Source organism: Leptonychotes weddellii, chromosome 2, assembly GCF_054177405.1.
Source record: "Leptonychotes weddellii isolate Sample4059 chromosome 2, ASM5417740v2, whole genome shotgun sequence".
Taxonomy (NCBI): Eukaryota; Metazoa; Chordata; class Mammalia; order Carnivora; family Phocidae; genus Leptonychotes; species Leptonychotes weddellii.
This window is the reverse complement of record NC_138370.1, coordinates 37,771,841-37,792,770: the sequence shown is the minus strand read 5'-3', so window position 1 is coordinate 37,792,770 and position 20,930 is coordinate 37,771,841. Positions and strand designations below refer to the sequence as shown.

General features: G+C 45.1%; 1 protein-coding gene across 1 annotated transcript; it reads left to right on the top strand.

Annotated features, from left to right (window-relative positions):
* Positions 1–1,303: 1,303 nt before the first annotated feature.
* Positions 1,304–13,787, top strand: STC1 (stanniocalcin 1). Its single transcript, XM_006729685.3, has 4 exons — positions 1,304–1,625; positions 3,620–3,762; positions 4,458–4,669; positions 10,598–13,787. The coding sequence occupies exons 1-4, from the start codon at positions 1,508–1,510 to the stop codon at positions 10,866–10,868; spliced, it is 744 nt and encodes a 247-aa protein (XP_006729748.1). The 5' UTR covers positions 1,304–1,507; the 3' UTR covers positions 10,869–13,787.
* Positions 13,788–20,930: the final 7,143 nt, after the last annotated feature.

Here is a 20,930-nt window from a genome sequence, read left to right as displayed (position 1 = left end):
TGCTTAATCCCTTCACTTCACTCCAGTCCTTAATGCAATGCCCACTTTTTTATTTTACCCTGATAAGTCCTCTCCTGGATCATCAGCCTCCTTCACAAGCTGGGGACATACCTCAGTGTTGCCAACTTATAAGGAAATATGAGCTTCTACACTAGGCATGATTTCTGATGCCACTGTAATTTCCCCATTAAGTCTACAGCTTATCAGTCTTCTCTCCTACACATTCTGGTCTTTTCCTACTCCTTCTTCCCAGTCCTGCCTGCCCCCATACTCCCTCCCCGCCCCCAAGAAATGAACTGGTTTACCTAGCAGGTTTAGTCTTGCTTTGGCCAGCTTATTGTTTCAATGTGATTATGAAGTCCCGGGGCTTGAAAACACAGTTTGTTAATTTCCAGGCATTCCCAATGTCTCTCTGTTGAGCCTGGAGGTGTGCATGTGTGTAGCTATGGTAGCTAACACTCCTAGAGTTTGCAATCTTGCCGGTGACTAAAAAGATGGACTCGAGGTTAATTTGTGTTACTGGAGAACCAGAGTTTTAGAGATGTAAGTAATTCTAGATTCCAACGTGGGCATTTCTCAGATTTGGAAACAGAGGCAGAACAAGGTAAAAGGACTTGACCACGGTTATAGAGCAAGTCAATAGAGGAATTGGGGCCACAGCTCAGAGCCATCCTATCCCAGTCCATCAGGGCCCTTCCACTCACATATGTCCCTCCTCAGGGGCTCATATATGTGAGTGAGAACTCCGGATGCCCAGATGCAACCAGAGTGCATCACAGACCCATATGCATGAATCAACGAGATGGGGACAGTGTTGTGCATGTAGCTTACAACACAGACAGTATGCTGGAAAAATCAGACCAAAACTGCTATAAAGAGGTTAAATTAGAATCCAAAGAGACCACATTCCCCATCCTGCCGATGCTGCCCCCCCCGTCCCCCGCTGCCAGTAGCTCATTAAAAAAAAAAAAAAATGGATCTCCCAAAGCACCTTGTTGAGATTTTCATATGATTTTCCTTTAGTTCAATCAATACACAGTCATCCCTTAATTCCGTGAAAATAGCTTTTCACACGTCCATGCACACACTGTCACACACACATGTAAAACATTGGCAGCAGGTACTTTTAATTTGCTGGAAAATATTTCTAAGAAGTCAAACAGCTCCAGCCCAATGAGCGTGCCCTCCGATTGGCTAGCCAGACCAGTTGAGGGACCTGATTGGTCCCTGATCCTAAGGACCGATAAGAACGGCTATAAAATCCCTGGGTGCAGCTCTTGGGCCCCCAGTTTGCAAAAGCCAGAGGTGCAAGAAACAGCCACTGCAGCAGGAGCAGCAAAAGCGTCAGCAGGAGCAGCATCAGCGGCAACAAAAAACCCTCATCAAATCCTCACCTAGGCTCTCAGTGTATCCAGATCCACATCTTCACTCAAGCCGGGAGAGGGAAAGAGGAAAGGGGGGGAGGAAAAAAAAAAAACCCAACAACTTAGCGGAAACTTCTCAGAGAATGCTCCAAAACTCAGCAGTGCTTCTGGTGCTGGTGATCAGTGCTTCTGCAACCCATGAGGCGGAGCAGAATGATTCTGTGAGCCCCAGGAAATCCCGGGTGGCAGCTCAGAACTCAGGTAAGCGGCAAACCCAGGACCGGTTTCTCCCCCAAAGAGCTGTCCTCATTTGCCTCTCGCTTTTGCAACTGTGTCTGTGACGGCTGATCTTGATAATAAATGTGCTTCATGCCTGATGGCAATAAACTGCCAGTGTAATCCAATAGCCTTAGGAAGTGGAGCTCCTTTGTTTAATAAATTGCATGCAACTAACGAAGAAGCTGGGCGCTCTGCTGAGGGTATTTCATTGCATAAGCCTAGCCTGATTGCCTGAAATCTGGCACGTACCCTCTTGGGGGGGGGGGGGAAGGGGGCGGGGAAAAGGCTTGAATGTTGGCATGCTTCAAAGCGCTCTCTATACTTTCCAGAAGCTGAAGCTGATCTTAAGGTGAGACATGATTTGTCAGATGCTGCTCCCCTTCCTTCACCCTTAAGACCCCATAACTGGACTTCCCTGCCCCTTCAGAGAGCACACAGAAAGCTCCCTCTGCAGACAGATGGACGAAACCGTAGCCCTCAAATCTGACAAATCCCGGGCAGATGCAGAGAAAACCCTACACATCCCACCCCTGACACTGCTCCTTCTCCTCCTCCCGGCTTCCTCATGCTTCATTAGGCTGCCCGTGCAGCCCCAGGCCAGAGGGACCCTCAAAAAAGAGTATTTGTGAAACATAGCAGCAGTTTCTTCAAGGGGAAGGTGTCACTCTGGTTCTGACTCCTGGGGCAGTTAATTGTGTATTATCTTGGCCTCTAGAGGACAAGCGTCCCTAGGAAGCCGGTACTAACACCTCTGCCTTTTGACTTCACTTGTCCGGCTTGCTCCTCTAACATTGCTGCCCCCACTCCCCCAACTGTCAGCCGAGATGAGATCGCAGGTGTCCAAATGCTGCAGACAACCCTCCCCTGCGAAGAGCACAGGTCCCTGCCTAGAGGAGGGCTTTACTTCACTTCCTTTTGTACTTAGTTGCTATAGAAATGCAGTGATTCACAATTCGAGCTTGCCTAAAACAATAGCAACCCTAATGCATATTAAAACTGCTTAAAGCAAAGTTATAATTTGAACCCGTGGAAATATATAATTAGGGAAATGACTTGTAACATCCCAGAGGCTGCGGGTGGTGGGAGGGGGAGGGGAAGCCTAACCGAACCACGCTTTTGATCTCAGAGGAGAATCCTATGGTATGAAGGCTGCAGATCATTTCTTGCCGAGCTGCTTGCCAGAACACCCCCCTTCTGAAGGAGAGAAATTACTTTTATGGGAGATCTTATCCAGAATGTAAAAAGCCTCATGCAAGTTCTTTGCGGTTTTTCTTCCAGTCTTGCACAAGGGGTGCCTTGGCCTTGTTATTCCACACCTGTGTTTCTCTTTTAAAAAAGAAATGGCTTTTAATATGAGAGAGATTATGCATACCTCTAAGCACTGTCCTATGGTGGGGGTTGGGATGAAACATGAATGGACCAGATCCCTTTCTGCCAATGGGAAGGTAAGTTAAAAGCCCTAAATCGGAAGGGTCTCCAGATGAACTCCGGGCAAAGTCTTCTCTGCCATTTAGGCTAAAATTCCATTCTTATTACTCTGGAGTGCATTTTCGGAAGCCAAATGGACTCCCTGGCCCTTCCACTTCCAAAACCTGCCCACCAGCCATCGCCTCCTGTCTTCCCATGCTTTCGGGCTCTAAGGGATGCCCTTTGATGCTACAGAGCTGCTTCAAGCACTTGCATTCCGCAGATTCTGGCCTTACTTCTCCAGCCACCAACATTGTATGTAATGGTGAGACCAAGAGGGAAAACTCACGCCCTCCCTCTCCTTCCATGTGCTCTTGCTCTTATAAGCCAAGAGATCTGCCTGCCCCACTCTTTCCACTCCTACCCCCTCTGAATGGGTCCCTCTACTGGCCCCATCACAGACATCTAAGATATGCTCTTCTGACCCCTTGTCCTTGATTCTTGCCACCTTGACCCCTTTGAAACACCCTCACCATTTGACCCAGACTGCATGGATTCGTCTCTTTCAGCTGAAGTGGTTCGCTGCCTCAACAGTGCGCTGCAGGTCGGCTGTGGGGCTTTTGCATGCCTGGAAAACTCCACCTGTGACACAGATGGGATGTACGACATCTGTAAATCCTTCTTGTACAGCGCTGCTAAATTTGACACTCAGGTAATAAGACCTTGACCTTGACCCATGCCTCCCACGGGCTGCTTGTCTTTAACACCCTGTTAGACTATTGTTCTTGGGAGCCAGTCCCGTAGGGAAGCTGCTCTGCTTCTCAGCGTCCTCAGCGTAAATTCTCAGCTCCGGCGTGTGCACGCACACGCACGCACGGGCACACATGCGCACACACGCAATTTTGGCCAGAAAGTCGGTTCTGTACAGGACACTCCCCACCCATTCTAATGCACGAACGTACCATACTGACAGAGGCTGTCTTATAACGGAGGGGTGACGAGCAGAAAATCTTTACCTCTTCAAGAGGAAATAAAAACGTACTTCGAACAAAGAAGTTCTCCTCACTGTATGACCTAGCATACTAGCTTGTGAGTTATCAAAGTCTCAATCCCAAGAAGACAAAGCCATTTCACAGCTATTTTTAAGCTGCGGGGTGGTGGATTATGGTTCATCTCTTTTTTTCCCCTGTCTCGTTATTTCTGTGGAGCTCAATTCCGAAGGTAGGCAAAGAGAGTGGGGACATTTTTTTTATCCTGGTCGCGGCGTACAATTTTCTCACTGCGAGGACATGCAGATGGCCATGAGACAGTGCCAAGGCAAGCCCCCTTAAGTTCCACATGCTGTATGCCCTGTTCTCTCTGGTCAGCTCGAGCTAAAGCTTCTCCCCCTTACCCCTTGCCTGACAGGGAAAAGCATTTGTCAAAGAGAGCTTAAAGTGCATCGCCAATGGGGTCACCTCCAAGGTCTTCCTTGCCATTCGGAGGTGCTCCACTTTCCAGAGGATGATTGCTGAGGTGCAAGAGGAGTGCTACAGCAAGCTGAACGTGTGCAGCGTCGCCAAGCGGAACCCCGAAGCCATCACCGAGGTCGTCCAGCTCCCCAATCACTTCTCCAACAGGTACAGAATGAGTCCGCTTTTCTGCAATGGTGTGGGGGGAGGGGGGGAGGCGGGGCTTTGGCAGAGCCAGACACAGAAGGGGGTTAATTGCCACAGTCATGATCTTATTTTAGCTTGCAGCCTTCCCTGCTTTTGCAGGAAAAAAAAATATGTTTGTGATTGGTTGTGACAGCTTAAGCAGCCTGGATTTTTTTTTCTCACTGTTATAGAAAAAGTTTTTCCATGCAGCTAATAGAAAGCTTCATCTGCAGCATCCTTGGGTGCATTTTCGTTGTCAGTTTCTCACCATAAGCATGAAGGGAATTGGGAAGTTTATGGAAACAAGATTGTGAGACCTCAGATTTGGCTGAAATTACGGCTATGCACGGTACAATTGGTCATTATTAAAACCCTGGTCAAATGTCATAATGCAGACTTTTAAATCTGCATGTATTCTGAGTCAGTCCCAAGCCCAAGCACGTATTTCAGTAGGTGGCCCAGAGTAAGCCATGTCACTTCACTAGGACTCGGATTTCCTTTGTGAAAAGTGAAATGGCTGGACAAGATGACTCCCGTGTTCCTTTCCAGTCCTATGTTATTCCTTTCTCTAATCCAAGATTTCCCGGAATGGTGTTCTGGTGACTGCTCAGGCACATTCTCATCTCAGTATTCTCACATGACCCAAAGCCACTGAACTAGTCATACCTGAGCACCAGCCTCTCTGTGCCTCTGGCTACGGTCTTTGCCAGCCAGGAGAGGGCTGACATCTCATTCCACGGTCTACAAGGTTTCCCAGCAAGACCTGGGCTTCCCCCCATCTGTGATGAAGTTAAGAGAGGTGTCCATGGGGCTGGGGTGGAGGTATGACAGGTACAGTGGGGGCGGGACAAGTTCAGCCTACTGTGATGCCCCGCAGCCTAAAACTTGATTCCCAGTCCTGACGCGCTAGGATCCTTTGACTCTCCGGACAAATCTGCACTGACTGACAAAGATCAGTCGTATTGCATGTTACCCGACCACCTGAGAGCTAACACAGGCTTCCCTGGTTAATTTCCTACCAGGTGCTGCCACCCTTCTTCCAACAGTGGCAACAGCCCACTCCTCCCGGGGCTGACCAGTGATTGAGTCAGGCACACATGTGCAACTGGAAGACAGGAAAAGTAGCTCTTCCTTAGGGAAATGCCTCCTTAGGGAAATGCCCCTGACATTAAAACTTTGTGAAATTTCTGATCCACACTTACCTACACATTAAGTGCTCTTCAGAACCTCATGTCAATTTATAAATTTGTTGGTTCAGTACTTGGAAGTGACAACGGGTCCTAACTGATTTCCTCAGAATAAGAAAATCAAATCCAGCATTTATCTCAAATGGCCTATCTCTTTATATTGACCTTGTTCTTAAAATTCTCCTAAGAAGAATCTGGTTACACCTGAAGAGGAAAAAAAAAACAAAAAAACAAAACAAAAAAACCAACCCTGGCTAATTGTTGGAGACTCCCTTCACCATAAGGAAAAAAAAAAGGATTCTTAGCAGACAGGGGTTAAGGACAAAGTATATATTTGTGTGGTAGTAACTGGGGGGCAGGAGTATGGTGGCAGCACCATTATTATACGTCTAGATCTTTAAGGATCCTGTGACAATTTGTGACTTATAGCAAATAACCAATTTGGAGGCAATATGAACCTCTCTATTTCAACTGAGATCATATCTTCCATTATGAAGGGAGAGGTCTTATAGAAAGTATGATATAGATTCTGTACTGGTGATCCTAAATATCTAAGAAGAGACTAGTAATAGGAGTTTTTAATCCAGGCCACTATTCCTTTCAAGGGGGTGGGGGTCTCCTTTTTACCACCTTTAGCAAATGGTCACAAGGAGTCTTGTCATCTCCCTTTTCCATCACAGGGAAATCACACTTACTAGGAAAGTGGGGAAAAGTGGCCATCCTTTGAAGACCAGAATCTTCCATGCATCTCTTTCTTCAATTATTTCACTTCAACTGGCTAATATTATTCCTGCTCAGAACTGTAGAGATTTCCGGTTCCCTGCTGGGCTTGATTTGCTCTATTTAAGCTCCTCACTCTCCTGAAACATCCTGCTTTCCCAGCCTCTGCCCCACCACAGATACACACGAAGTTGTGCCAGTTGGCACGGAATTGTGAAGGGAAGTAGTTACAGGTTCATTCCACCTTCCTGTGACTTATCTAGCATGAGATTTGGGCCTGGGAGAATCCAAAAGCCTGTGACTGGACCAGGAGCCAGAACAGGGATGTTTTCCGTGAGAGAAACATGCTCAGAAGAGAAAGGAGAGCTGGATGTTCCCCCTGGCTGAATTTACAAACTGCTCTCTCAACCCTGAGGGAGAGCAGGCAGAATTGATCAGGCAAGCTGAGCAGTGTGAGGCTTGGGAAGAAATCAGACCAATCCAGATCCAGAGTGGGAAAACTGACGAAGCTTCCAGCTCTCTAGGGCATGGATAGGGAACAGGAAACAGAAGAATAATATTGATCAAGGGAAACAAAGGACTATTTATAAACCCTCACACAGAACGTTCCTAGGCAGTATGTGTGTATTTGGGTAAGCATGGCTGAAACAGTAGCTATGGAGAATATCTGATCTTATTTTTTACCAAGAAAAAAAAAAAGTCTGTGAGGGAATTTTCAAAGTGGGAAAAAGAAACATGCTTTAAAAGTCCTTTCAGGCTGGGTGATCAGAACCCTTAGCCCACCAAGTCCCTGCAGCACATCCCGCCATCCCCTATAAAGGTGAAGAAAGGAATCTCCTTAACTAGTCCTAAGTCTTCCTGCAGAAGATGGTCCTCAAGCAGACCTGCACCATCTTTGTTAAATTAAGAAGGAATATATATATCAAATCCCTAGAAACACAGAATGTCATAGCTGGAGATGATCACAGAAGTTATCTAGACTAAATACCTCATTGTGCTGATTTAAAGAACAGAGGCCCAGAGAGGAAAGGTCACCCAGCTAGTGAATGACAGAGCTGGGCCTAGAACGCATGTGGCCTTGAACCAAGCCATTTGATTCTTACATCAAAAATGGCAACCAGTAGAACCTATAGGAAATATCCACAATCCAAGCGGAATAAAAATAGAAAAAAAAAAAATAGAATACCAAGGAGAATTGAGTAAATGTGCCCCGTGGTGATCAACGATTGCATTTGTGTACTTTCTCTTCTCAAAGAGAAGGCATATCTTACCAACAGCTATAGTGACATGAACAGTTGGTACAAGATGGTGTCTAGATTAAATACATGACAATTGCCAAGTCAACTTTCGCTGGAGACGCACTCTCTTAAAAAATCTCACTTGGTGACTTCTAGATAGGAAAGGTCTGTCTCATTAATCCACACAATCCCAGAGGTCAGCGCCCTTCCTGTGTATTCCAGCCCTTAATGGAGAGGCGCGGGATTAAACTGGCACTCACTCTGGCCAATGATGTGGGCATCAAGGCGGCCGGACAGGTTGACAGGTTTCCCAGACTTGGAGGAGCTGCTAATGGAGCCATGGACATCTTCTATTCCAACAAGCACTCTTAGCCTGCCCTTGTTGGGTTCACAAAGCTCCACTAGAGAAGCTAAGGGTGGATTTGGGGACAGTCACTAAGGGTGGTCGGGCTGACAAGGCCATCATGGAGAAACACCAAGAACAGGCGTCCTATCTGGGCAAGCAGAGAAAGCAACAGAAAAGATAGAAGCCCTCAGACAGGGAGAGTGGGGCCCAAGGGACACATGTGGCCTTAAAGAGGTGAGGCTTAGTTTCCTTACCAGTGTTAAGACTTCATCACCCAGGCAAGAGCTTTCAATGTTGAGCTAAGGAGAGACGGTCTTCTGCAGTTCATCTGGGGGCAGGGGAGGGCAATCTGTTGTGGACAGTTCTTTCTAGAAATGGAAGGGTTAACTTCTAAGTGATAAAGTCCTGGTTGGGGGTCAGGAGGGTGAGAGATCAGAAACCTTATTCTGTAAGATCTAATCACCCTGTAAAACAGATGCAGAGATCAAGGGGACCCATGTCCTTGCAGAGCCCAAGAGTAAAAAGGTGCCTGGGGATCTATGTGGGTGTGTAGATATCTGAAGCTGTTGGTACAAAGTAGTTTATTCTCAGTTTTTCCAAAACCATTTTTCTCCCCATTTCCCCATCCAAGTGAGATCTGCTTTGACTCATGTGCTTTATAATTCCAAAGGGTTGGAAAATGTGATTCTGTGCCAGAGAATCCCAATTTTAACAACAGCTGGATATAATCCTCCCTCGGGGGAGGGGTAGAGCCAGGACTGTGTCCGAGACCCAGACAACGGCACTTTGCTTGGGGCTCCCAGCTTCATTCTGCTCACTCGCAGGAGGGTGACCGCTCTGCTTCATTACCCGTGTTCCACTCTGTTTACCGTACATCCTTGAAAGGACCTCTCTGGGGGGTTAAGTTATTCTGGAAGGATGTTTGATCCTGTGCTCTGTGAGGTGAGTTAAAAATAAACAGGTTTCTTTTCATGGAAGATCTTGTGGCCCCAGCGACCTGCAGGCTCCTCTGGGGAAAGAGTCTCTCCACATCAATACTGTAGGTCACTGTCATCAGGAGAGTCTCTTATTAGTGAACACAGAGCTAATGGGTTTTGACAAGTGCCACCTCAAAACGGAGCAAACACATCCCAACTCAAATTGGAAAATTACCTGAACTGTCTCCCCGATGAGCAGGACAAGGAATTCATAGGCTGTCAGTATCAGTCTGTGTCTGAGCCGTAACACTTAGCCGCAGCGTTCCGTTTGCCTAAAGAACTTGCACCTCAGACGAAGGTGACTGGTACCAAACACGAGGTTTTTTGGGTAAGACCCAACCACACCTACCTCTAATTTCTCTTTCTGAAATCCTGACTTATTGGAGAGAATTATTATTTCTCAAACTCCCCATTTCCTCCATGACCACAAAATAAATCACCAAATGGACAGTGAGCAGGCAACAGAGCCCTAGGACGCCGGCACATGAGGGTTACAAAGAACAAGGACACAGATCCTGCCTTCAGTAAGTTAACAGTCGAGCAGGGCATGCTGACCTGTGTGATGCTAACCAAGTGTCTGTAAAATGCTCAGAAAAGGAAGAGGCCAGCAGAAGCTAGAGCAGTAGGGGAAGACTTTGGAATTACTGAAGCAGCAACCATCAGGGACCCGCAGTCCCTCCACTTCAGGGTCCTCATTGCCTGGCATCTGGCCTTCTGACTACAATGTCCCTTGGAAGGAAGACTGAGAATGGGATCAGTCAATGGCCATTAGCAAGGCTAGCTGAGTATACGGTAGGGAAGTTAAATCGAATAGAAAAATGCACAAGACACTGAAGGCAGTGGCCTCCTTTAAAAATACAAGTTTAGTCCGAAACCTTCGTGTGCCTGTACTCCTGCACACACACCACCGAGCAAAAGGCGGATCGCAAAGATGCATCAAAATACCGGCAAATGCACGTGCGTGACTGTTCATCTAACAGTCTCACCAGGGCTGGGCTCACCTCATTACATATTTGACTAAGTCCTGCTTCTACCACTAACCCTTCACATGACCTGAGACAAGTCACTGCAGCTCTCCCACCTTCGTTTCTTCTTTATAAAATGAGATGATGATATACAACTACTGTATGACCTCTGTGATCCCCTCCAGCTATACGATTGTGTGTCTCTAAAACTGTTAGACATTGTTGGCAGCCAGTTCTTCACAAAGTGTCACCTAAGTCTCCTGAGCATTAAACTCGACAGCTGTCTCACGTCCCGTGGCAAACTAGGAAACGTTGCATAAAAGTTAGAGCCGAAAGCCACCTTCAGCTGATGAACCATCTGGATTTGCATGGTTAGGGCAACTGGGGATGGGTGTCGGCTGCAGCCCGGATGAAAGGCCGGGTCTTGCCTTGCCCTCCCTGATTGACTGTTGCATGTGCTCTCTTTCCTCAATGCAGATACTATAACAGGCTTGTCCGAAGCCTCCTGGAATGTGACGAAGACACGGTGAGCACCATCAGAGACAGCCTGATGGAGAAAATTGGGCCCAACATGGCCAGCCTCTTTCACATCCTGCAGACGGATCACTGTGCCCAAACACACCCGCGAGCTGACTTCAACAGGAGGCGCACCAGCGAGCCACAGAAGCTGAAAGTCCTCCTCAGGAACCTCCGAGGTGAGGCGGCCTCTCCCTCCCACATCAAACGCACTTCCCATGAGAGTGCATAAGCAGGGAGAGGTATTCACAGCCTCGCCAGACTAGCATCATTTTAAAGGTGTTCACACATCGACTTTGAGTGTACTGTGCCTGGTTTGATTTTTTTTTTTTTTTTTAAGTAGTTCCTATTTTCTATTCCCCTTCCAGAAAATTGCATGAAACGAGGCTTCTGTAATCAATATCCCAACATTCTGCGATGGCAGCATTCCCACAGACAGAATATGTGTGATCTTTCTGCCTCTCAGCAGGAGAAAGTACCCTCTTTTATCACGTTCCTTCCCCAGGTCCCCTCAGACTCCTCTCAAACACAAAGCATTTGCATAAGGCCCAGTCATTGTCATTGGAAGCTGTGGGGCCCTTTAAGATGGTTGCCCCAGTAGAGTTAGCTGATGAGAAGCGACTTAATTTAAATGCATGTCTTAAATGCCCATAAAGGTGTTAAATGGAATTCGTGTGATGAATCTGTGCTGGCCATGGACGAATATGAATGTCGTGTTTGAATTCTTGATCTGTCATGAGCTAGTGTCTTACGGTCTTGATCCTCCAGTGTGTAATTTCCTTTCCAACACATTTACCAAATTGCTCAACCCTGGCTCTTCAACCGGGCTTTGAGCCTGCATCTTCTTGCATCTAATGAAAAACAAAAAGCTAACATCTTTATGTACTGTAACTGCTCAGAGCTTTAAAAGTATCTTTAACAATTGTCTTAAAACCAGAGAATCTTAAGGTCTAACTGTGGAATATAAATAGCTGAAAACTAATGTACTGTACATAAATTCCAGAGGACTCTGCTTAAACAAAGCAGTATATAATAACTTTATTGCATATAGATTTAGTTTTGTAACTTAGCTTTATTTTTCTTTTCCTGGGAATGGAATTAACTATCTCACTTCCAGATATCCACATAAATGCTCCTTGTGGCCTTTTTTATAACTAAGGGGGTAGAAGTAGTTTTATTCAACATCAAAACTTAAGATGGGCCTTTATGAGATAGGAAAAACCAACAGGTTTGTCTGAAGGACCCCGGGTAAAATGTTAATCTCCCAGCCCACCTCAACTCAGAGGCTACTCTTGACTTTGATCTCTCCTGAAACGGCTCTGTCACATCCATCCGGGAATCACAGGAACCCAAAAGAGCATCCCCTTGGGCTTGGACCACTTACAGTGAGTGTGATAAGGCCTAGTCTATCTTGGGAAGTGGCAGTTCCTGACTCGCCCACCACCTTTCATCGGTGAACCGATGATGGCGTGGGAGACTTTCCCTTAAGTCAGTCAGGAACGAGTCAGTCAGCCTTTGGGTCTTCAGTTCCGGGGACTTGGGGCTGAGGGGGTATAAAGAACCCTGGGCTGTCCAGCCTTAATAGACTCCTCTTACATTTTTGTCCTGTAGCACACTGCCTGCCAAAGTAGTCCTGGCAGCTGGGCTATCTCTGTAGGATCGCAAAAAAAAAAAAAAAAAACCAAAAAAAAAAAAAAAAAAAACCAAAAAAAAAAAAAAAAACGAAAAAATACCAAAAAACAAAACAAAAAAAAAAAGGAAAAGGAAAAAAAAGAAAAAAGAAAGAAAGAGGGAAACAGAGCTGGTGGTTTGATTATTTCTGCCGTGATGTTTACAAGATGGCAACCACCAAAGCCAAATGATTAACCTATCTATGAACAACAGTAGTTTCTCAGGGTCACCGTCCTTGAACCCAACAGTCCCTTAAGAGCGTCACTGCCCACCAAAGGTCAATGTCGAGGGAGGAGGAAGGAGGAGGGGTAGGACTATAGGGGCCACTCCAAACTTGCTTAGGTAGAAACTATTGGTGCTTGACTCTCACTAGGTTAAACTCAAGATTTGACCAAACCGAGTGATAGGGATCCAGGTGGGAGGAGGGAGGGCACATCTCCAGAAGAAAATGAAAAGCAATACAACTTTACCATAAAGCCTTTAAAAGCAGTAACGTGCTGCTCAAGGACCAAGAGCAATCGCAGCAGACCCAGCAGCAGCGGTACACACACCGCCGCCTTTGTCCCCACACCGCCTCGAAGCGTGCTGACATCAGATTGTTAAGAGCATTTTTATACTCAGAACTGTCCCATCCCCAGGTCCCCAAACATATGGACACTGCCTTAGCCTCTTGGAAATCAGGTAGACCATACGCTAAGTTGCCTCTCCACTCCCCGCCCTTCCTGCCCCGGCCCCCCACCCCCAGGCCAGGCTGACTTCTCCGAACCAGAAAAGCTCTTCAAGTTTGTGTGTCGTGTCCGTTTCGCAAACCCACGAAGCCAGGACCCCAATGCGACAAGTAGTTCACGAGTATTCCTAGCGAAATTCTCTCTTACTTCAGTCCCAGTAGATTCTCTCTTTTTGCTGTGACCTCTTCAAACCGTGGTACCCCCCTTTTCTCCCCACAATGATACTTCTATATGTATCTATAATACATATATCTACACATATGGAAAGAAGCAGTTCTCACAGTGTTGCTAGTTTTTTGCTTCTCTTTTCCTCATCCCATCCCACTCCCTCCAAACCCCCCTTTAAACTTCCAAAGCTTCGTCTTGTGTTTGCTGCACAGAGTGATTCGGGGGCTGACCTAGACCAGTTTGCATGATTCTTCTATTGTGATTTGGTTGCACTTTAGACATTTTTGTGCCATTATATTTGCATTATGTATTTATAATTTAAATGATATTTAGGTTTTTGGCTGAGTACTGGAATAAACAGTGAGCATATCTGGTATATGTCATTATTTATTGTTAAATTACATTTTTAAGCTCCATGTGCATATAAAGGTTATGAAACATATCATGGTAATGACAGATGCAAGTTATTTTATTTGCTTATTTTTATAATTAAAGATGCCATAGCATAATATGAAGCCTTTGGTGAATTCCTTCTAAGATAAAAAAATAATAATAATAAAAATAAAGTGTTACATTTTATTGGCTTTTTTTCTCCCCAATGTCTTTCATTGTTATTTTTTGAAAACTTCTTGAATGAGACTTTCTGAACATGAAGTTAACAGCCGATTAATTTCTTTAAAGTCACAGATTAAGTGCCAATATGCAAACGAATGTAGTTTAAGTCAACACTTTCCAAATTTCCTTTCAAGACCATTTGGTGGCTCCCGTTACCCTCACAATAAAATCGCAAGCCAAACTCACAGACTTCAAAGAAGCTGTATGGTCGGGACACCACTCGGCTCGCCGGTCTCAAGACTCACCTCTCCTCCCAAGCAGTGAACTCCACGCTCCAGCAGCACAGCAGTTCTGCTAAGGCCTGTGCTCTCTTTCCCTTCCAGGCCTTTACTTACGCTGTTCTCACTTTCTAGCAGACCTTGCCCTCCACCCTGTGCTCAGACCGGAAGCACCCATGTTCAGTCACTGATGTGGTCCTAGCACTGCAAAAGCACACAGACGCAGGATATCCTTGATAACTTTTAGAAGGAGTTCGGGAGAGGGGAAAAAAGACAATTAAATCAGTGTGACAAGGGAGGCAGATGGTTCTGTGGCGATGAGGATCTGGCTCTGGGGTCGGACTTGGGGGATTTGAGATCTGGCTCTGCTACTTATTAATTGCATGATGTCAGATGACTTAATCTCGAGATGCAGCAGTTTCTTCCTCTGTGCAAGAAGGTAGTGATAACTATCCATAGGGCTCTTAAAAGAAAATAAGTGAAGTGCTTACATGTCCAATACACTGGATTGCTCACTAAGTGGCAGCTATTACCACCCAGGAAAGGGGATGAGAGCAAAAGGAGGGAACTTCCCATCTTGAAAAAGCGGGGAGAGGATTCACAGCAGAATGACATTTATCTGAGTCTTGAAGGATGGTTACAAGTTCAGTCACAGAAAAGCAGGGGAGGGCTAATGGGGTGTAGTTTTTTCAAGGAGAGTTCTTATATAGTTTGGGGTTCTTTTTTAATTAGTGGATTTTCTCTACATTGTAAATTCAAATGGGGACATTCTTCTCAATAGCCTCCAGACTGCATTTTCCTAAGTTCGGAGGGGCCCAGGACAGCTAATGAATATTTAAAGTTGTCGCTATGAGGCCAAAACTATGTTGGATTTGCTTTTCTCTGACCAGGCCCAGGATGAAGAATACATTGATTTCATTCTGAGCCTTCATCCTCAGTCTTCTGTCAACGTCCGTGTATGCAGAGAGGCTGCTTACTACACTTTGGTGTTTAAGAACTGAGACCTGAGATTTCCTTAACCCGAATGCAAACCCTAATTCCCCGACTATCTCTGTGCCCTTGCGCCAAGTGTCTGACACCTTCACACCTGGGTTTTTTCAGCTATGAAAATAGCCCTATGAAACAGAGATAAGAGGCCCTACCTCCTAGAGTCTTGAGCAATTAAATGAGTTATATATAAAGCACGTAAAGTGTCTAGCACATAGCAAGCTCCCCCACAAACAGGATTTATTGCTCACTCAACAAATGGAACTATACTATTTACGTGCATACTATCACCATCATTTAGATTTTACTCCCACCCCTGACATGAGTCTTGAGGTGCCACTTGGGCTTCTTTTGTAGATCACTAAACATTACTGTTTAATCAAGATCTTATGAGTTAGAATGATGGAATATTACAACTTACCCAAAATGGCAGATTATAATACATGATCATCAGTATCCCATCACCAAGCTTAAGAAATAAAATAGCATAGATAAGATATTCTCCTATGTGCCCTCCTGAAGCCATTCACACATTAAGAGCCCATGCAGTGCCCGGCTAGCTCAGTCAGCGGAGCATTTGACTCTTGTTCTCAGGATTGTGATTTCGAGGCCCTCAGTGGGTGTGGAGATAACTTTAAAAAATAAATCTTTAAAAAGAAAAAAAAAAAAGAGTCCATGATTAAAATGTTTTGAAAAGCCATGGCTTAAAGTGATAGAATTTTTCAAATCATTGAAATATACTTAAAATTTTTTGAATTTCTATCAGCCTTTCAAAAATGGAGTTGAAAAGATCATGGAACTGTCTGCGAATCTGTGGAATAAGAGAACAGATCAGGTTGTCCCTCCCAGGGGACCTGCATGAACGCCCTAAGAGCTACCAGCATAACTCCTGAATCGGTGTTTCTCAGATTTACTGTGCATACAAGTCACTGGGGAATCTCATTAAAATGATTCAGTCCTTCTGAGTGATGCCCCAGAGCGTACATTTCTAACATGCTCCCCGGTGATGTTGATGCTCCACGATGGATGCTTGGAGTGGCAAGGCTCCAGCTGTTTCAATATACCGGAGTCAGTTCCTCATTCCGAGAAACTCCACACGGCCACTACAAGGATGTCGCTGAAGTGCAAGCATGATCATTTCCTGTCCTTGCTTTGGTAGCTCCCCATTGCCTAGAGGACAACTGAGCATCTTGACTTCAAATGGAAGCCCCTCAAAATCTAGGCCCACCATTATCTTTTCTGCCTCATCACCTTCACATATTACTTCACATGTATCATTCCTTCTAATGAATATTCTTCTCCCCAAACTCTTTTTCATTGGCCAAAGCCCATGTCACCTGGGAAACTTTCCCCAGCATGGCCAAGCTTATAGCCAACTGCACTGCAGAGTGCTTGCAAAGAGAGAGGACTTGGTTATCCTTGTGTTCCGGTGCTTAACACAAAGCAGAATGAGCTAAGCATCTGTGAGTAGAGGAAGGAAGGAAGGGAGGGAGGGAGGGAGGGAGGGGGAAGGAAGGAAGGAAGGAAAGGAGGGAAGAAGGAAAGGAAAGGATTCCATTACCCACCAACTAATCTATGACTTTTCCTCCAGTAGAATGCTGAGCCTTAGCAGCAATAGCAGGGTATGCTGGGGCATGCAGGGCATGTTGCCATGGTGAGTAAAGAAATTAATTCCAGGTGCCATTTGGGTATCTTTTAAGTCTGCCAGCTTATAACAACACCACATAATTCTATTTCTTTCCAGCACTAGCCCTGATAAAAGTTTACACTTGCTGTTACTTTCTCCTGGTAACCTGAGCAACAAAAGACTCATCAACAAACATGTTTAGATATTTGCTAACTTTGTGCAAAGCATCATACTAAAGAGCTAGAACACAGAAGGAATATGACCATCTGCAAGGCAAACTACATTTTGTTTTCTTATATCTTTAGTTATTTTGTCATACAGTTATTCTCATAATAGCCCTCAATTCACTAATTCTTCTTCCCTATACTCAAGCTCTGCCATGAACTGAATTCCTCATGGCCCTTTGATATCTTACCCCAAGAAGAACTTGAGTGCCAGAGTGAGGCATTGGCTAAGCCTACCCCACCACTCTACTATAAAGTCTGAAGAGCAATGCACATCACTCCACTTTTCAAATAACTAACTGAAGCCCAATTATTGACTAAGTTATCAGCTGAATAGCTATGTACTACTTGACATCATACCTGGAGGCAGCGTGCAGCAGACTAAGCTGAGAACTCACTAATTCAGACCCCTGCCTGCCAATGAAATGCAGCTCTGCTCCCCACTGTGTAATAAGGGATTTGTGGCTTCCAGTTGAGGACAGAATGCTATTCTCAACTCTAGCACAGTTAAGTCATAGTGCAAGTATACTCTGCTTTAGTAAAACCAGATACAGTATATGTCCCACAGAGACCATCAGGGTTTCCAACATTTGGTCAAAATCTTGGAACCATTTCCATGACAGCCTGCTCATCTGTCTTGGGATTTCCTAGAAACACAGTCACTCCAGGCCATGGCTCACCCCCTCCGCACAGGCCTGAGCTCGTCCCTTCCCCATCCCCTATCCATCAGGAGACTTCTAGGATTATTTGAAAAGCCTGCAGCTTGCTAATCCTTTCATGCCTTATACCTGGTCATCCAAAGTCACCACTCAAGATCTAGCCAATGTCTAGCCCCTCCCGTCCACGTTTTCTTTTTTTTCAAATAGCTTTAATAGTATACAGTACAGATGAATTTCAGTTTTAAAAAATAATCAAATCAACTTTATTCATATAACTTTCTCATTGAATGTCCACATGTTTTTTAATGCTTTATGCCCCTTCTCCCTGAATGAACCTCCTACTACTATCCTCCTTCCAAAATCTGCCCATTCCAAGGTAATTATCTTCACCTTCTCTTTTAATATCACCTTCAGTTTCTCGTCTGAAACCCGATTCCTCAAAAATCATTGTCCCTTGCCATCTTCCCAAAATAGTTATTCCTCCAAATCTCAAGCCTGATGAGTAGGGCCCAGAGGCCACTTTGTCCCAGTGCTGTTCCAGACTGATTTTGCCACTGTTCTATAAAACTGCTGACCTACTAAGGCTTAGGCTGCTAGGTGCTGAATGTTTGCATCTCCCTGAAAATTCATATGCTGAAATCCTAACCCCTAAGGTGATGGTATTAGGAGGTGGAGCCTTTGAGAGATAACTAGGGTAGAGCCCTCATGAATGGGATTAGTATCCTGATAAAAGAGACCTGAAAGAGTTTGCTCAGCCCTTCTACCGTGGGAGCACACAGCGAAAAGACAGTCATCCACGCACAGGAAGTGGCCCCTCACCAGACATCACATCTACCATCATCTTGATCTTGGACTTCCAGCCTCCAGAACTATGAGAAATAAATTTATGATGTTCATAAGTCCCTCGGTCCATGGAATTCTGTTACAGCAGTCCCAAAGAACTGAGATAGGCCATCTGGCTACCCCACTTTCCTCCTCTCTTTGTCACTGTTACCCAGGCCAAGTATACTCTGGAATGATATGGAGAGGAACTGCCTTGTAGAAGATATTGATAACAGGCTCGTGATGGTCCTTTTCACTCTCAAGTCACCTCATCGGTCTGGACAAATTTAATATTCATGAGAATGCTTCATCCAGTGCTCAAATTCTTAGTCCTTCCTCAGCTCCACCTCATAGCCAAACTCTGGAATCAGGAGGCACACCCCAGTATGGCTGTGGTTTACTCTGATTGGTCATTATCATACCAAAATGTATTAAATATTAGCCTTTTCTGACAATGGTACAATTCAGAAATCTTAAATCCAGAATCTCTGACTGCAACATCCTTCCTTTATGGCTCTCCTATTCACTTATTTGCACTGTATCAGATCTTTAACCTTCCTCTGACCTCAGGCCCTTGACCTTTCTGCATTCTCCTGATCTCCCAAAACCTGTCCTATCTTTATCCTCTCTGCTCAGCCTTCTCCACATGGTTAATCACTTCAACCACGCAGTTGCATCACCCTCAAATAGCTTGCCCCATCAATCTCTGTCACACTCAACTGGAAAAATCCCAACCCTCAGCTAGAGAAGAAGATCAGAAAGCCATGCGCAGATTTGGTGTCACTTAAAATTGATCAGCTTCCAGCTTAATAGGACTTTCAGTGCTGCCTGGGAATCTTCTTCTCCATCCCTGTTCAGCTCCCTTTTCCACTCTCCATAGCAATGGTTAAAACCTTCTCCAGTCCCACCCAGCCACCTCCCTAATAATGCCCAGCAGAAAATCTTGCCTCCCACTGCACAGACAAAATAGAAACCACCACGGGAGATGTCCCTCAGTACCCTGCCACCATAGCCATCTACATATATCCTTTTATATATTTCCTTGCCACGAAAGGTGCAGAATCTCTCTTCCTGTCTCAGAATAATGAATCCACCTGAGGTCTGGATCCCAGCCCCGTTCCCCCTCATGCAAGATCCCTGGCCTTCAGGTGCCCCTCTCCCTTTATGCCTCCCTCCTCTCAGTGCTGTCTTTTCTTTCAGCTGCCTCTCTCTCTCTCTCTCTCTGACTCTCGTAACCACACCATCTTCTTTAAAGAGATGTCTGCTTTCATTTCCATTTCCTCACCTTCTATTCACTCTTTGATTCTTTAGAATCTGGCGTCCACCTTCCCTGAAATGACTCTAAACTAGGTCAAAATATCTCCTGTTGCTAAATCCAAAATCCTTATCTTATGTGATTCATCTGCTCCATTTGGCACTGATAAACATTCTGTCCTCCATAAAAGGCCCTCCATGACAACGCTTCTCAGTCTCTACTTCCCCTTCCCATTCCTGAGATGATGGAGTTGTTCAGATTTCTGTGCTGGCCCTTCTTCTCTTTTCCTCCTACGTACTCTCCTTTAGCACTATATCTACTCACATATTTCAATTCCTGTTTATATGTTAATAACTCCAAAACAGTATTTCCCTTGAAAATGATCCACATATCCAACACAAATCCAACTGGATACTTCCTCTCTGATGTACAATAGGCACTCAAAACGTAACATATCCAAAACTGAATTCTCCAAACCTCCTTCATTGTGAGAGACTTTCTCCTTATCTGTTTTCCCAAACTCACAGAATTACATCTCCATCCACCTGAATACGGTCTTTGACTCTTGCCCCCTTCCCCTCTTAGCAAATAGATTTCCTTCTAATTGTCTTTCTAATCTGTCCATTTATCCACATTCACATAGCTACTGTCTTAACTTAGGCCTCATTCTCAAAAGCCTCCTAAATTCTCTCTCAGCGTTCAGGAATGCCCTCCCTTTGCCCCCAAATGCATTCCCTCCTTTGCAGAGAGGAAATCTGATTCTGTCACTCCACTGCTTAGAAACCATCAATGGCAACTCTTAAACATCAGAAAAAGATGCACACTGCACACACTGAATATAACATAAAATGCTAGATAATTTGGCCACTTCTTGCTTTTCAGACTATCTCTTGCCAATCAATTCAAACCCATCCTACTTCTCTCACTGTGTGTTCCAGCCATGTATGTAGTATGTGCAGTTTCATGTGGCTGGAAGGTTACATAATAAAATGTTGATAGTAATTGTTTTTGTTTAAAGAGTTGCTTGCTGGGGCACCTGGGTGGCTCAGTTGGTTAAGCGACTGCCTTCGGCTCAGGTCATGATCCTGGAGTCCTGGGATGAAGTCCCACATCGGGCTCCCTGCTCAGCGGGGAGCCTGCTTCTCCCTCTGACCCTCTTCCCTCTCGTGCTATCTCTCATTCTCTCTCACTCAAATAAATAAATGAAATCTTAAAAAAAAAGAGTTGCTTGCCATTTTGGCTTTGTCTTTTGCAGCATGTTTTTTTTTTTTTCTACAATGTGCTATTTTTATAATAAGACAAAAATAAAATTTTAAAGAA

What these genes read in the sequence shown, in the direction of transcription:
- STC1 (XM_006729685.3), top strand. Translation starts at nt 1,508, where the DNA reads ATGCTCCAAAACTCAGCAGTGCTTCTGGTGCTGGTGATCAGTGCTTCT. An exon ending in CTGCTAAATTTGACACTCAG is followed by an intron (nt 3,763 to 4,457) that starts GTAATAAGACCT and finishes CTTGCCTGACAG; the next exon opens with GGAAAAGCATTTGTCAAAGA. An exon ending in CCCAATCACTTCTCCAACAG is followed by an intron (nt 4,670 to 10,597) that starts GTACAGAATGAG and finishes TCCTCAATGCAG; the next exon opens with ATACTATAACAGGCTTGTCC.